Here is a 16,540-nt window from a genome sequence, read left to right as displayed (position 1 = left end):
TATGTACTCAAAGGTCATACTTTAATAAAATTATTTTTCCTGCATCACCAAGGATATTCTGAGGTAAAACGTTATGTCCCCCACAATCTGAAGGGTGTGTGGCTGTGAAGAATACAGTGAGTACTAGCACAGTCAGTACTGCCTTGCCTTGCGCTGATGTTTACCTGTATTGCTCCTGCTACATCCATGAAAACACAAAAACAAAGAAAAAGGCAAGTAATATTTTAGTATTCTCATGGAATCCCAAAAAGAGTACTTGTTAGTCAGGTGTCCACAGATCACAGAACTACTGACATAGAACATACTGGCACACCAAAGACCTGCTCATAAACTCCCCCAATCATCATTCACCAGCCAGTCATTAGTTATCCACATTATCTCCTGTTACAGGTAACCTTTATACAGACAGCTACCATTAATGATTAGTTTCATACTATGTATATATCCTTTTCTATCCTTTTGCAGCAAATTTAGCTCAAGGATTACATAAGCTTTGTTTCATACAGCATTAGTATCAGCTCTTAATCTTTATTACTTCCTTCATTCCATTTTTAAAAATTTGGGGTTTTTTTCACACAATTGAGAACTTTATATTAAGGTCTCTGATCCATCTGAAATTGATTTTTGTGAACAAAAAATCTCACTTTACTACTGATTCAGCATCATTTGTTGAAAGACATCACTGAACTCTGTTCCATAAGTCTGTCTGTCTGTTCTTATGCTAATATTACACTTTCAATTATTATAGCTTTACTCTTGATATCTGGAAGTATAAATCCTCTTTTACCTTTATCTTCAATATTTTCTTCAATTACTGTTTCCCATCTGGAGTCTCATTTATATTTCAAAATTAGCTGTTCATTTTCTACTAACTTCCTTTTCCTAAAAAAAGCATTGTGGAATTTTGACTCGGATATTAAATCTACTGACTTCTTTACAATAATCTTCTTTACAAAAACTACATATCTACTAATTTATACCCTTTATTCTCTTAGGAATTCTTTATAGTTTTTTTTGTCTTGCATTCAATCCTAGATATCTGAGATATTGTGGGCTTGGTTTCAGACCACTGCAATGAAGAAAGTATCAAAATAAAGTGAGTCACACCATTTTTTTGGCTTCCTAGTACATAAAAAAGTCATGTTTACACTGTACTAATTCTATGAAGTGTGTTAACAGCATTATGTCTAAAGGAACAATGTACATACCTTAATTTAAAAGTACTTTATTAGCTCAAACAAAAACAAAAAAAAACTAACCATCAGCTGACAACACAGTGTTGCCAGAAAACTTCAATTTGTAAAAAGTGCAGTATCTGGCCAGGGTAATACAGCAAAGCACAATAAAACAAGGTATCTCTATACCTGATGCTTTTGAATGCTAATGTAAGCATTATCTTCCAAATTTTGTTTTCTGTCTATGGCTAATACAAAGAAATACGAATGACTTCCAAAATCCAACAATGATCTAATATTGACACTTTTGTAAATTCATTTTTTAATTCTAACAGTTTATCTATAGATTCTTTTGAGTTTTCCGTATGAACAATCATGTCATCTGTGAGTGACAGCTTTACTTCTGACTTCCTGAATTTTAAACTTTTTCTTTTTTCGTAACTAATTTCTACTCTCCTTGCCTGAACACTATGACTGTCATATATTTTACTTTTATGTGTTACAAATCCACAATTTGTTTTTGGAATTTTTGCTTTACATAGTTATCTCTTAAACAGATTGACTCCGGGTCATAACTTCAGTTAATACTCTGTGTTATGACTCCAGTCATAATGACTGGACCACCAGGGAGGTCTCCCATCTAGCTTATTTTTCAACTCAAACATAATTTTTCCCTAAACATAAATTTTATCCCTAAAGATTTTGATTTGGGTTTTTAAAATGTCTTCCAAGTGTCTATATACATATTCAACCTGAACTTCCATAAAATATAATAACAGTTCCCACTAACTCCTAGCCTCAGGCTTTATTGAGATATAACTGACATATGACATTGTGTAAGTTTAAGGTGTAGTTTGATATATATTACAAAATCACTACCATCACAACGTTAGCTAACAACTCCATCACCTCACAGGATCATCATTCCTTTTAATGGCAAGAACATTTAAGATCTAATTTCCCAGAAACTTTTCTGTATATAACAGTGCTGTATTACCATGCATGTAATCACAAAGCTATATATTAGATTTCTAAAACTTTATCATCTTATAACAAAAAAAAAAACTCCCTGTGACCATATCCCCATTTCTCCCCACCCCCTAGGCCCACAGTAACCACCATTCTATTCTGTTTTTCTGAGTCTGGCCTTTCAAGACTCCACATACAAGTAATATCATCATATAGTATTTTCTTTCTCTACCTGACTTATTTCACTAAGCATAAGCCTTCAAGGTCCATCCATTTTGTCACCAATAGCAGGATTTCTGTCTCATGGCTGAGCATTATTCCATTATAAATTACGTACCACATTTTCTTTATCCATTCATCTGCTGACGGACACTTTTAGGTTAGTCCATGTCTTGGCTCATGGTAACTGGTTTAACGTTCTCTTCTACTAGTTCTATCATGCGTGACATTTCTGGGTCAGTTCTGAGTGACTGGTAATTCTCATTATGGACTGTTTTTTACTGCTTTTTTGACGGCCTTTTTATTGAATGCTGGACTACTGTGAATTTACATTATTAAGTGCTATATTTTTATATTCCTATAAATGTTCTTGGGCTTTATTTCTGGGACACAGTTAAATTATCTGACAACAGGAATGAAATATGGTTACAAGCTATATCATGGATGAACTCTGAAAATGTATTTAGTGAAAGAAGTTGGACATAAAAGGCCATATATTCTGCAATTCCACTTATATGAAAGGTCCAGAATATGCAAATACAGTTTTAGAAGATATATTAATGGTTACCAGGGGATGGAGGAGATGGGAAATGAATGATAAGGGGTATGGAATTTTCTTTTGGGAGTAATGAAAATGTTCTGGAACTAGATGATAATTAATGGTCGTACAACCTTATGGATATACCAAAAACCACTGACCGTAAACTTTAAAAGGGTGAATTTATGGGCTTTGAATTGTATTTGGAAAAAAAAAAAATTAATTTGAAAAAGGCTATTACTTTAAAACAGTTTGAGCCTTCTGGGTTTTTCTTTTAAAGTGTATAAGTAGGACCAGATCAGTATTTTAAACTAGGGCCAATTTTGTTCCATTACGAGGGCAAAAGACTGAATTACAAAGCATCTCACTGTGGTGGGAACAGTAATTACTTCTGGCCCATTGAATGTCAATGACTGCCGACACCAATACTTTCAGGTGGTTCTTTCCTCAGTCTCAATAATTACCTTCAAATACCCAGTTAATAGGGCTTCCCTGGTGGCTCAGACAGTAAAGCGTCTGCCCGCAATGTGGGAGACCCGAGACCCAAGTTCAATCCCTGGGTTGGGAAGATCCCCTGGAGAAGGAAATGGCAACTCACTCCAGTACTCTTGCCTGGAAAACTTCCATGGACTGTGGAGCCTGGTAGGCGACAGTCCGGAAGACTCAAGAGGAACCCTCTGTGTAACTCTGAAATTCCTCTCTGTGCAGCTCTCTCCTCTGACATGCCGCCCTGGCAACGCCAGCCACCAAGTTCTCCTGGTTCTAGTTCCAGTTTGTGTCCTGGAAACTTTCTCCAGGCAGTAATCTAGTAAGTACAACCACAGGACTCACTTTGTTCACCATTTCTCAGGGGATAACTGTCTTTAAGACCCAATCTCCTGAAAACCATTGTTTGATATACATTGTCTATTTTTTCAGTTGTCTGAAGTAACAAATTAAGTCTAGACCCTGCTCTTCCACCTTGGCTAGAAACAAATTATCTACTTTATTAATCTTTTATAAAGAAGTGAATGTCTGTTTGTTGACTCAGGCTTCAGTACACCTGCTTTCTATTTCACTGACCTCTATTTTTATGTCCTCCTCCTTAGAATTTATTTTGCTCTTCTTTTTCTAGATGCTTAAACTGTTAACATTCCATCTTTATTGTATTCTACTACATGCAATTGAGGCTAGTATTTTGTGCTCTACAGGCTTTGATATTTCATATTTCTGTTTTTCATCAATCCAACTATTTTCTAATTTCTGTAATGACTCTTCCTTGATCCACGGGTTGTGTAACTATATTGCTTATTTTGCAAACTTTGGGTGATTTTCTCATTACGTCCTTGCTATTATCTCTACCTTTAACTCCACTGCATTTGAAAATACTCACTGTATGTTGTTGGTTTCTGAAATTTGCTGAGAATCACTTTAATGCTCTAGCACAAGTCAGTATAACATGATCAATTTTGGTAATTATTCCATGCATACGTTAAAAAAAAGTCTATTCTACAACCGTTGGATAAGACATTCTATATATCAGTTGAGTCAAATTTCCTAATTTTGTAGTTCAATTCTTTTAAATATCTTGAATAGGATTTGTCTGATTTTTGTGTTTTGGTATTGATCTGCTGTTTTATGATTTCTAGAGACATGTTATGGAGAAGGAAATCGCAACCCACTCCAGTACTCTTGCCTGGAAAATCCCATGGATGGAGGACCTTGGTAAGGCTGCAGTCCATGGGGTCACTAAGAGTTGGACACAACTGAGCAACTTCACTTTCACTTTCATGCATTGGAGAAGGAAATGGCAACCCACTCCAGTATTCTTGGAGATTCCTGGAGAATACCAAGGACAGAGGAGCCTGATGGGCTGCCGTCTATAGGGTCGCACAGAATTGGACACAACTGAAGCAACTAAGCAGCAGCAGCAGAGACATGTTAAAACCCACCTCACTGGTCAAAGATCCATCCGTTTCTTCTTTCAGTCCTGCCAGGTTCTGAGGCTGTTATTAAGCATATGCAAATTTAGTAGTGTTACAGTTAATTACTGAAATGGTCCTTTTCCAAAAATAAATCTTTGTTTTTAGTGACGTGTCTTCTTTCTTTTACAATTTATCTTGTATAAGTAGAACATAGTTTAATTTTTGTATTTCCATCCCGTCTGACAATTTTAGCATTTTAAAAAAATTGAAGTTATTTAATTTTCAATGTTGTATTAGTTTCTGGTGTGCAGCAAAGTGATTGTTATACACACACACACATATATGCTTCTTCACATTCTTTTTCATTATACTTTACTATAGGGTATTGAATCTAGTTCGCCGAGCTTTACAGTAAGATCTTGTTGTTTATTTACTTTATATATAGTAGTGTATATCTGCTAATTCAAAACTCTTGTTTTATCCCTTCCCCACTCTCTTTTCACTTCGGTAACCATAACTTTTTCACATTTGTCAGTCTGTTTCAAATACGTTCATTTATGTCGTATCTTAGACTCCACATGTAAGTGATATCATAGGATTCTTGTCTAGAACTTTCTGACTTACTTCACTTGGCACGATAACTTCTAGGTCCACCCATGTTGCTGCAAATGGCATTATTTCATTCTTTTTTACAACTGAGTAGTATTTCACTGTATATACATACCACATCTTCTTTATCCATTCCTCTGTCAATGGACATTTAGGTTGCTTCCAGGTTTTGGCTATTGTAAACAGTCAATGAACGAACACTGGGGTGCATGTATCCTTTTGGATCACATTCTTCTCCAGATATATGCCTAGGAGTGGGATTGCAGGGTCACATGGTGGCTCTATTTTCAGTTTTTAAGGAACCTCTATACTTTTCTCCATAGTAGCTGTACAAATTTACATTCCCACCATCAGTGTACAAGAGTTCCCTTCTCTCTACCCTTCTCCAGCAATTACTGTTTGTGAAATTTTGATGGTGTGAAGTGATATCTCATTGTAGTTCTGATTCACATTTCTCTAGTAATTAGCAACGTTGAACATCTTTTCATGTGCCTAATGTCCATCTGTATGCCTTCTTTGGAGAAATGTCTATTTAGGTCTTCTGTCCATTTTTTGAGTGGGTTGTTTTGATGCTGTTGAGTGTCATGAGCTCTTTGTAAATTTTGGAGACTAATCCCTTATCTGTCACATCATTTGCAAATATTTTCTCCCAATCTGTGGGTTGTCTTTACGGTTTATTTATTGTTTGCTGTGCAAAAGCTCCTGAGTGTAAGTAGGTCCCATTTGTTTCCTTTTGTTTTTATTTCCATTATACTTGGAGATGGAATGAAAAATATATTGCTGTGATTTATGTCAGAGAGTGTTCTGCCTATGTTTTCCTCTAATTTTATAGCATCCAGTCTTACAAATAGGTGTTTAATCCATTTTGAGCTTATTTTTCTGTATGGAGTTAAAAAATGATCTAATTTCATTGTTTTACATGTAGCTGTCCAGTTTCCCCAGCACCATTTGTTTGTTGTATAGTCTTGCCTCCTCTGTCATAGATTAATTGACCACAGGTGCAAAGGTTTATTTCTGGGTTTTCTATCCTATTCCATTGATCTATATTTCTATTTTTGTCCCAGTACAATATTATTTTGATTAATTAACTTTGTAGTATAATCTGAGTCAAGGAGCTTGATTCCTCCAGTTCCGTTTTTCTTTCTCAAGACAGGGCAAGTGTCCTTAATTTCATGTCTGCAGTCACCATCTGCAGTGATTTTGGAGTTCCCCAAAATACAATCTGTCACTGCTTCCAGTTTCCCCCCATCTATTTGCCATGAAGTGATGGAACCAGATGCCATGATCTTAGTTTCTTTATTGTTGAGTTTCAAGTGAGTTTTTTCACTCTCCTCTCTCACTCTCATGAAGAGGCTCTTCAGTTCCTCTTCCCTTTCTGTCATTGCTCAAGAGATTATCTTTTCTCAATTGTGTATTCTTGCCTCCTTCAGTTCAGTTCAGTTGCTCAGTTGTCTCCAACTCTTTGCGACCCCATGAATTGAAGCACGCCAGGCCTCCCTGTCCATCACGAACTCCCAGAGTTCACTCAGACTCACGTCCATCGAGTCAGTGATGCCATCCAGCCATCTCATCCTCTGTCATCCCCTTCTCCTCCTGCCCCCAATCCCTCCCAGCATCAGAGTCTTTTCCAATGAGTCAACTCTTTGCATGAGGTGGCCAAAGTGCTGGAGTTTCAGCTTTAGCATCATTCCTTCCAAAGAAATCCCAGGGCTGATCTTCAGAATGGACTGGTTGGATCTCCTTGCAGTCCAAGGGACTCTCAAGAGTCTTCTCCAACACCACACTTCAAAAGCATCAATTTTTCGGCACTCAGCTTTCTTCACAGTCCAACTCTCACATCCATACATGACCACTGAAAAAACCATAGCCTTGACTAGATGGACCTTTGGATTAATTGACTATGGTGGGTGGATTTATTTCTGGGCTCTGTATTCCGTTCCACTGATCCATATGTATGTTTTTCTGTCAATATCATGCTGTTTTGATTACAACAGCTTTGCAGTATTGTCTGAAGTCTGGGAAGGTTATGCTTCTAGCTTTGTTCTTTTTCCTCAGGTTTACTTTGGCAATTCTGTTTCTTTTATGGTTCCACATCAATTTTAGGATTATTCTAGTTCTGTGGAAAACATCATGGGTAATTTTATAGGGATCACATTAAGTGTGTAGACTGCTTTGAATAGTATAGCGATTTTAAAAATATACTGCATATACTGATCCATTCTTGTGACCCTGAGATGAATCCGACTTGATCATAGTATCATCCTCAGCTTAGCAATGTCCAACTCTTTCACAATCAGGGACTGTAGCTCGCCTGACTTCTCTTTCCATGGGATTATCCTGGCAAGAATACTGGAGTGGGTAGCTATTTCCTTCTCTAGGGGATCTTCCCAATCCAGATAAAAACACACGTCTCCTGTGGCTCCTGCATTGGCAAGCAGATTCTGAGCCACCTAAGAATCTTTATGTATTCTTCGATTTGGCTTACTAATATTTTGTTGAGAATTTTTGCATCTATATGAATCAAAGATATTGTCCTGTAATTTTTTGTTATTGTCTATGTCTGTTTTTGGTATCACAGTGATAAGAGCTTCATAGAATGACTTTAGAAGAGTTCTCCCCCCGCCTTTTCAATCTTTTGGAAGAGTCTGAGAAGGACTGGTATAAATTCTTGGTATGGTTGGTAGCTTTCTTCAGTGAAGCCATCTGGTCCTAGACTGTTGTCTGCAGTGAGTTTCTCTTTTTTTTTTTTTTTTCTCACAGATTCTATTTCACTTCTGGTATATTATGTATTTCTTCTTGATTCAGTTTTGGTAGGGTGTATTTTTCTAGAAACTTGTCCATTTCTTAGTATAGTTCAAAGTATTCTCTTATGGGTTTTTGTGTTTTTGCAGTATCAGTTATTACTTCTCTTTCACTTCTTACTTTGTTTGGGTCCTCTCTTCTGCTTGGTGAGCCTGGCCAGAAGTTTATTTATATTGTCTACCCTTTCACAGAACCAGTTCTTGGTTTTATTTATTTTTTCCTATTTTTTAAAAAAATTTCTATTTACTATTTCTTTCTTTCTGCTGACTTTAGGTTTTGTTTATTCTTTTCCTAATTCTTTTGGGTGGTAGGTTGTTTGACACTTTTCTTATTTTTCTGAGGAATGCCTATATCACTATGAACTTCCCTCTAAGAACTGCTTTGCTGCATCCCATTGATTTTGTATGGTTGTTTGTCATTTGTCTCAAGGTATTTTAAATTTCTTTGATTTCATTGTGGATGCACTGGTTGTTTAGCTGCCATGTAATCTTTTTTTTCTTTTCTCATTTCTCTTTCTACAGTTGATTTCTAGTTTCATGCTATTGTGGTCAGAAAAGATTCTTTGGCTTTTAAATTGAATATTCAGTGCATTTACATTTAACATATTTCCTAATGCAATTAGATTTAAATACTATTTATTCTCCTGTGTTCCCATTTCTTCTCTGTTCATTTTTTGCTCCTTTCTTGGATACTTTGGATTAATCAAGGATTTATTATTTTTCCTTACTTGGTAATATTCTTTTACTATTCTTGTAGTAAGCTAGACCAGTGGTTTATAAGGCAAGCAACCTGAACCAATACAAGACCAATATCTGAGAACTTCAAAGAAATGCAGTTTTTCAGATCTCAATCCAGACTAAGAGAATCAGAAATTCTCAGAGTAGGGCCCAGGAATCTGAGTTTTTAACAAGCCTTCCTAGTTATTCTGATATATACTGAAGTATTAAGAATCAGTACCCTCTATTTTGCTACACGTCTTTGAGTTAGTACTTTTACTACTTGCCACACAATGTGAAGACATTAAGTACATGCATTTCCTGTCTTACCCTAGTACTGTCATGCACTTTTTAACTTCTGCAAGCATTTTAGACTCCAAATCATTGTGTTATACAACAGCACTGCTATTGTTTTAATCACTGAATACATATTTCTATTTACTGACATACATATTCTTTTGGTTTTCTTCATTCTTTTCTGCACAGGGCAATTTTCCTTCTATGTGAAAAATTAACCTCCTTTAATTTTTTTAATATGGGTGAACTAGTAACATTCCCTCACATTTTGTTTCTGTAAAAGACTATTTTTTAACCCTTTTTCATAGAAATTCTAATTTGAGAATTCTGGGTTAGCAGGTATTTCCTTTCAGCACTACAAAAAGTTCATTCTGGTGGTGTCTTTTATCATTTCTATTCAGAATTCAGTGTGTTTCTTTAAAGTTGCCTGTTATTTTCCTGATTTTAAGTTGTTTTTTTTTTTTAATTCTTGTTTTTCTGTAGTTTGATTTTTATTTGCCTAATAGTGATTTCTTTTAATTGGTCTTTCCTGAGCTTCTCAGGACTTCTTGAATCTGTACTGTGTTATCTTTTATCAGTCTTAAAAAATTAAAACACTGCTTCTTCTCTATTTCCTTTTCTTCTCCTCTGGAACCCTAATGGCAAGTTCAGTAGAGCTTTTCCCGATATCCCATTTATCTCCTAAATTTTATGAATTGTCCAGGATTTTCCATCATGCGTCAGTATGCATATCTTGTACTATCTTCCAGTTCACTGATTCTCTCCTCTGGTGGGTCTAATCTTCTCTTAAACCCATCCATTGAATTCTTAATTTCAGTTGTTATACTTTTTAGTTCTCTTGATTCTTCCACACAGATTCCAATTAAATTTTCTATAATTTGCCTATTTTCTTCAACATATTAGTCACAGTTATTTAAAAATCAGTATCTAGATCACTTGTGGATACTGTGATATCCTTTTCTTTCCCCTGTCTTGGCATTTAATTATTTGGTCTTGTTTCCTGGAATGTCTGACAATTCTTTCCTGAAAATGAGACCTTACTTATGAAAACTTGAAAAAGCTGAGGATATGTTATCTTCCAGAAAGAATTTAGTTTCCTTTTGGCAAGTAGATTAGCATACCACGCTAATAACAGTTTGAAACTGGTGTTATTTTTGGTTTGCTCTTACTCATAGAATATAATCTTTCTGAATTATCGATCTGAAATACTGGGGTGATTACCATAGCTCCCTTCTGGAAAAACTACAATTTTTGTTCCCCCTTCTCTGTGAGACTGCTGAATCCTGGCTAGTGCCAGCTCTACCTGATTTGTCTGTGTCCGAGTCCAAGCACACACAGGTTAGTGGTCAGCAAAAGCCTTAAGTGGATACTGCTTGCTAAAAGTTGAGGTTCACTTTTGAGATTCCTCAGGATAATGGTCCTTAAGCCCTGGCTCTTTGGCAACCTCAAACTTCAGCTTTTACCTCCCTAGCTCAATGACTGCTCAAGGTTTGCAGTTTTCTGTTCAGCCCCTATGCCATGCACTGAGAAGTGGGAAACGTCCCAAAGGAAAATATGAATAGCTTATCTCAGTGTGCTACCCTTTTTATTGAGATTTTCACTTCTGAAATTCTATCTTTTTCTCCAATGCCTCTCCCCTCTTTTTAACTGGTAGGCAGGGGGTGGGGGATGGAGTGGTAATTTTATATAGATAGGGAGAAGGGTTAATCTGATACTAGCTATTCTATCATATCTGAAAGTAGAAGTCCAAAAACTCCAGCTCCTAATAGTCATGAAGTCTCAGCATTATTATTTTCTAATTGTTTCCTAATAGCCACAACTTCCATGTTTAGAACTCAGTATCTCCTACTTGGACTACACTGCAAAGAACAGTACTGGATACTTCTGATTCCAGCCCATAGATTTCACCAGAAATACTCAAGTCTAGCTGGCTACCCTCAGGGATGATTTTTTAAAGTACAGGTTTCTGGGTCCTCTCCATAAAGATAAAGTAATTGATTTGGTAGGGCTGCAATGGAATCTAGGAATTACTACCATCACCAAACAAACATACACACTAACATACTCACCCCTCTCCTAAGTGATTCTGATGCCATCAGCCTGTATATTGTTATCTGACAAAAATTATTACTCTTTATCTCAGCTGCCAGTTCCCTATCTAAATTAGAAATCTGACTCTGATATAACCTGTCTTCTGTTAGTCCATTAACTTTAACAAATAGAAAGATACTACATATAGCAATTGAGTATGTGTATGTGTTTGTGTTTATGTAGGTGCACAAGAGAGTACAAGCATGAGAGATAAAAAAACAGAGCAAGTGAAAACAAGGGAAACAAGAGGAGAGGGTAAAAGCAAGACTGACAGATTATATGAGTACAAGTGTGGGAAATATACATCCTCAAGGTGCCCATCATGGTCCAGTAAGGAGGAAACAAATGCACAGAACTGAGTTACTTCATGAACCTCCCACAGCCTTTATAGGGTTTTGAGATATGAAGTTAAGAAATTACCTTCATTTCAAATATCTCTTGATACAAAGAGATATTTGTATCCCACTAGGTATACTTGGAGAAGGCAATGGCACCCCATTCCAGTACTCTTGCCTGGAAACTCCCATGGACAGAGAAGCCTGGTAGGCTGCAGTCCATGGGGTTGCGAACAGTCGGACACGGGACACGACTGAGCGACTTCACTTTCACTTTTCACTTTCATGCATTGGAGAAGGAAATGGCAACCCACTCCAGTGTTCTTGCCTGGAGAATCCCAGGGACGGGGGAGCCTGGTGAGCTGCTGTCTGTGGGGTCGCACAGAGTTGGACACGTCTGAAGTGACTTAGCAGCAGCAGCAGGTATACTTAATAATGAGCTGGCACAAAGTTTTGACCCTTGTCTAAAAAAGAAAAAATTGCAGTAGACTACCTCATATTATTTCTGGGTATGTACCTAGACTTGAATATCATGAAAGATGTTGACCAACATTCAAATCAACTCCAGAAGTTTGCCTGAACTATTTACCTTACTGGATTCAGTTGATGCCCTGGGACTTTGTCAATCTTTTTTTAAATCACATATTTAGAGGGGTAACCAATGATATTGAAACAAACTGATTCAATAAAATGCTGTACTCAAAAAAAGTTTTTGGGACCGGAAATGTCAAGAATTTAGATTTAATATAGAGCTTCCCAATAAGTATTTTTCAATTTTCCAGAGCATTATTTATTTACTTCTAACTTACGTAAAGCTAAAAAGCATTGAGGATTCAGCTTTCAAACTGCCATGTATGGTTTGGTCAAACTGATATCTTCTTGAACCTCAACCATAAAGAAACCTGTTGTTACTATATAAGTGAATAAAATGTATTATCAATGACATTTCAAAAATGTTCAAAAAAAAAGAATTACTTTGTTAGTCACAGTGTTGATTGCCAGAGTTGGAGAGGCACTTCCCGAAATAATACACTCCATTCCCAAAGAATCTGAATCTATGCTATATGGAGTTGAGGCCTAAAATACAAGAACAAAATAAATAATTATTAGCTCATAAAACCACCAACTTTAACACAATTTGAAGTTATTTCACAAAATTCTCCAACATCCAGTTTTGTACTTTGTTTCTGAAAATAAATTCCTTGCTGAATTATCTTCTACTATATTTTAATAGGCTACTACTAACCTGATATGGCACCCCACTCCAGTACTCTTGCCTGGAAAATCCCATGGACAGAGGAGCCTGGTGGGCTGCAGTCCATGGGGTCGCTAAGAGTCGGACACGACTGAGCGACTTCACTTTCACTTTTCACTTTGATGCGTTGGAGAAGGAAATGGCAACCCACTCCAGTGTTCTTGCCTGGAGAATCCCAGGGACGGGGAGCCTGGTGGGCTGCCGTCTATGGGGTCGCACAGATCGGACACGACTGAAGCAACTTAGCAGCAGCAGCAGCAACCGGATATGGAGAAGGAAATGGCAACCCAATCCAGTATTCTTGCCTGGAGAATCCCATGGACAGAAGAGCCTGGTGGGCTATCATTCATAGGGTTGCAAAGAGTCAGACACAAATGAAGTGACGTAGCACACACCCACTGACCTGATAATCACCATGGGCTATGGAATGAGTTTACAATGAGAGAGAAACTTCTGTAGCTGATACTGCTAATAGTCCCCTAATGCCAATCCCTCCCTCTTCTACCTTTTAGTAATGGATCTCTGTAGTCATTAATTCATCAGTGCCCAGCTAAAGACCACCTTTTCCAGCCTCATTTGCAACTACTTGCACTGATGGGACTAAGGTGTGACAAATGGGATTTGAGCAAGAGTGAAGTGTGCAACTTTTGGGTCATGTCTTTGAAAAGAATTTGCTTATCCCCCATTCTATTTCCCTCTCCCTGCAACCCTGGGACACAGATGTGGTGGTAGTGATCCTGTATAATCAGCACGCTGAAGTTAATACCCTCAAAAACAATCTCAAAAAAGACAGAATGATCTCTGTTCGTTTCTAAAGCAAAGCATTCAATATCACAGTAATACAAGTCAATGCCCCAACCACTAAGGCCCAAGAAGCTGAGTTAAATGGTTCTATGAAGACCTACAAGACCCTCTACAACTAACATCAAAAAGAGATGTCCTTTTCATCATAGGGGACTGGAATGCAAAAGTAGGAAGTCAAGAAATACCTGGAGTAACAGGCAAATTTAGCCTTGGAGTACAAACTGAAGCACAGCAAAGGCTAACAGAGTTTTGCCAAGAGAATGGACTGGTCATAGCAAACACTCTCTTTCAACAACACAAGAGAAGACGCTACACATGCATCACCAGATGGTCAATACTGAAATCAGACCGATTATACTCTTTGCAGTCAAAGATGGAAAAGGTCTATACAGTCAGCAAAAACAAGACTGGGACCTGACTGTGGCTCAGATCATGTACTCCTTATTGCCAAATTCAGACTTAAATTGAAGAAAGTAGGAAAAACCAAAAAGCATTCAGGTTATGACCTAAATCAAATCCCTTACAATTATATAGTGGAAGTGACAAACAGATTCAAGGGATTAGATCTGACAGACGAGAGTGCCTGAAGAACTATGGATGGAGGTTCATGATATTGTACAGGAGACAGGGATCAAGACCATCCCCAAGAAAAAGAAATGCAAAAAGGTAAAATGATTGTCTGAGGAGGCCTTACAAACAGCTGAGAAAAGAAAAAAAGCTAAAGGCAAAGGAGAAAAGGAAAGATATACCCATTTGAATGCAGAGTTCCAAAGAACAGAAAAGAGAGATAAGAAAGCCTTCCTCAGCGATCAATGCAAAGAAATAGAGGAAAACAATACAATGGGAAAGACTAGAGATCTCTTCAAGAAAATCAGAGATACCAAAGGAACATTTCATGCAAAGATGGGCTCAATAAAGGACAGAAACAGTATGGACCTAACAGAAGCAGAAGATATTAAGAAGAGATGGCAAGAATACACAGAAAAACAGAAAGATCTTCAGGATCCAGACAACCACAGTGGTGTGATCACTCACCTAGAGCCAGACATCCTGGAATGTGAAGTCAAGTGGGCATTAGAAAGCAAAGCTATGAACAAAGCTAACGGAGGTGACAGAATTCCAGCTGAGCTATTTCAAATCCTAAAAGATGATGCTGTGAAAGTGCTGCACTCAATATGCCAGCACATTTGGAAAACTCAGCAGTGGCCACAGGACTGGAAAAAGTCAGTTTTCATTTCAATCCCAAAGGCAATGCCAAAGAATGTTCAAACTACCAGACGATTGCACTCATCTCACACGCTAGTGAAGCAATGCTCAAAATTCTCCAGCCAGGCTTCAACGTACGTGAACCATGAACTTCCAGATGTTCCAGCTGGATTCAGAAAAGGCAGAGGAACCAGAGATCAAATTGCCAACATCGATGGAGCATCGAAAAAGTAAGAGAGTTCCAGAAAAACATCTATTTCTATGTATGCTGAAGGCTTTGACTGTGTGGATCACAACAAACTGTGAAAAATTCTGAGAGAGATGGGAATACCAGACTACCTGACCTACCTCCTATATGCAGGTCAAGAAGTAACAGAACTGTACATGGAACAGAGTGGTTCCAAATTGGGAAAGGAGTACATCAAGGCTGCATATTGTCACTCTGCTTATTCAACTTATATGCAGGGTACTGTATGAGAAATGCCAGGCTGGATGAAGAACAAGCTGGAATCAAGATTGCAGAAGAAATATCAATAACCTCAGATATGCAGATGACACCACCCTTATGACAGAAAGTCAACAGGAACTAAAAAGCCTCTTGATGAACGTGAAAGAGAAGAGTGAAAAAGCTGGCTAAAAACTCAACATTCAGAAAACTAAGATCATGGCATCTGGTCCCATCACTTTATGGGAAATAGATGGAGAAACAGTGGCAACAGTGACAGACTTTTTTTTTTTTGGCTCCAAAATCACTGCAGATGGTGACTGAAGCCATGAAATTAAAAGATGCTTACTCCTTGGAAGAAAAGCTATGACCAACCTAGATAGCATATTAAAAAGTCAAGACAGTACTTTGTCAACAAAGGTCCGTCTAGTCAAAGCTATGGTTTTTCCAGTAGTCATATGTGGATGGGAGAGTTGGACTATTAAGGAAGCTGAGTGCCAAAGAACTGATCTTTTGAACTGTGGTGTTGGAGAAGACTCTTGAGAGTCCCTTGGACTGCAAGGAGGTCCAACCAGTCCATCCTAAAGGAAATCAGTTCTGAATTTTCATTGGAAGGACTGATGCTAAAGCTGAAGCTCCAATACTTTGGCCACCTGATGCGAAGAGCTGACTCATTTGAAAAGATCCTGATGCTGGGAGAGCTTGAAGGTGGAAGAAGGGGACGACAGAGAATGAGATGTTTAGATGGCATCACCGATTCGATGGACCTGAGTTTGAGTAAGCTCCAGGAATTGGTGATGGACAGGGAAGCTTGGTGTATTGCAGTCCATGGGGTCACAAAGAGTCGGACAAGACTGAGTGATTGAACTGAACTGAACTGAGAAAGAAATAAAAAAGAAGTATATGATAAAGATAAAAATAGAAATAAAAACAGAAAACCAACAGAAAAAAAAATCTTTTAAAGACAAAACCCGATTCTTAAAAGACTAACAAAATTGACAAACCTTTAGCTATACCAATGAAGAAAAAAGAGAAAACAAATAATCAATATCAAGAATGAAAAGAGTTATTACTACAGACTCTATATATATTAAAGTAAGAGAATATTATGATCCACTCTATACTAACAAATATAACCATTTAGATACAAGGGACAAAATTCCTTAAGAACATAA

At 37.5% G+C, this 16,540-nt stretch overlaps 1 protein-coding gene across 6 annotated transcripts in view; it reads right to left on the bottom strand.

Annotated features, from left to right (window-relative positions):
- FOXJ3 (forkhead box J3) overlaps positions 1 to 16,540 on the bottom strand; it is a 126,453-nt gene that overhangs the window by 24,540 nt on the left and 85,373 nt on the right. For 5 of the 6 annotated variants that reach the window (XM_070786738.1, XM_070786740.1, XM_070786737.1 and 2 more), the window contains one exon: positions 12,631 to 12,732. The exons of the other annotated variant lie outside the window; for it this stretch is intronic. In XM_070786738.1, coding sequence (XP_070642839.1) covers positions 12,631 to 12,732 — 102 coding nt within the window. The remainder of the gene's footprint in view (positions 1 to 12,630; positions 12,733 to 16,540) is intronic. 6 annotated transcript variants of the gene reach the window in all.

Source organism: Bos indicus, chromosome 3 (assembly GCF_029378745.1).
Source record: "Bos indicus isolate NIAB-ARS_2022 breed Sahiwal x Tharparkar chromosome 3, NIAB-ARS_B.indTharparkar_mat_pri_1.0, whole genome shotgun sequence".
Lineage (NCBI taxonomy): Eukaryota > Metazoa > Chordata > Mammalia > Artiodactyla > Bovidae > Bos > Bos indicus.
Note: the sequence above shows the minus strand (reverse complement) of the source record. Positions and strands in the feature narration are given on the sequence as shown.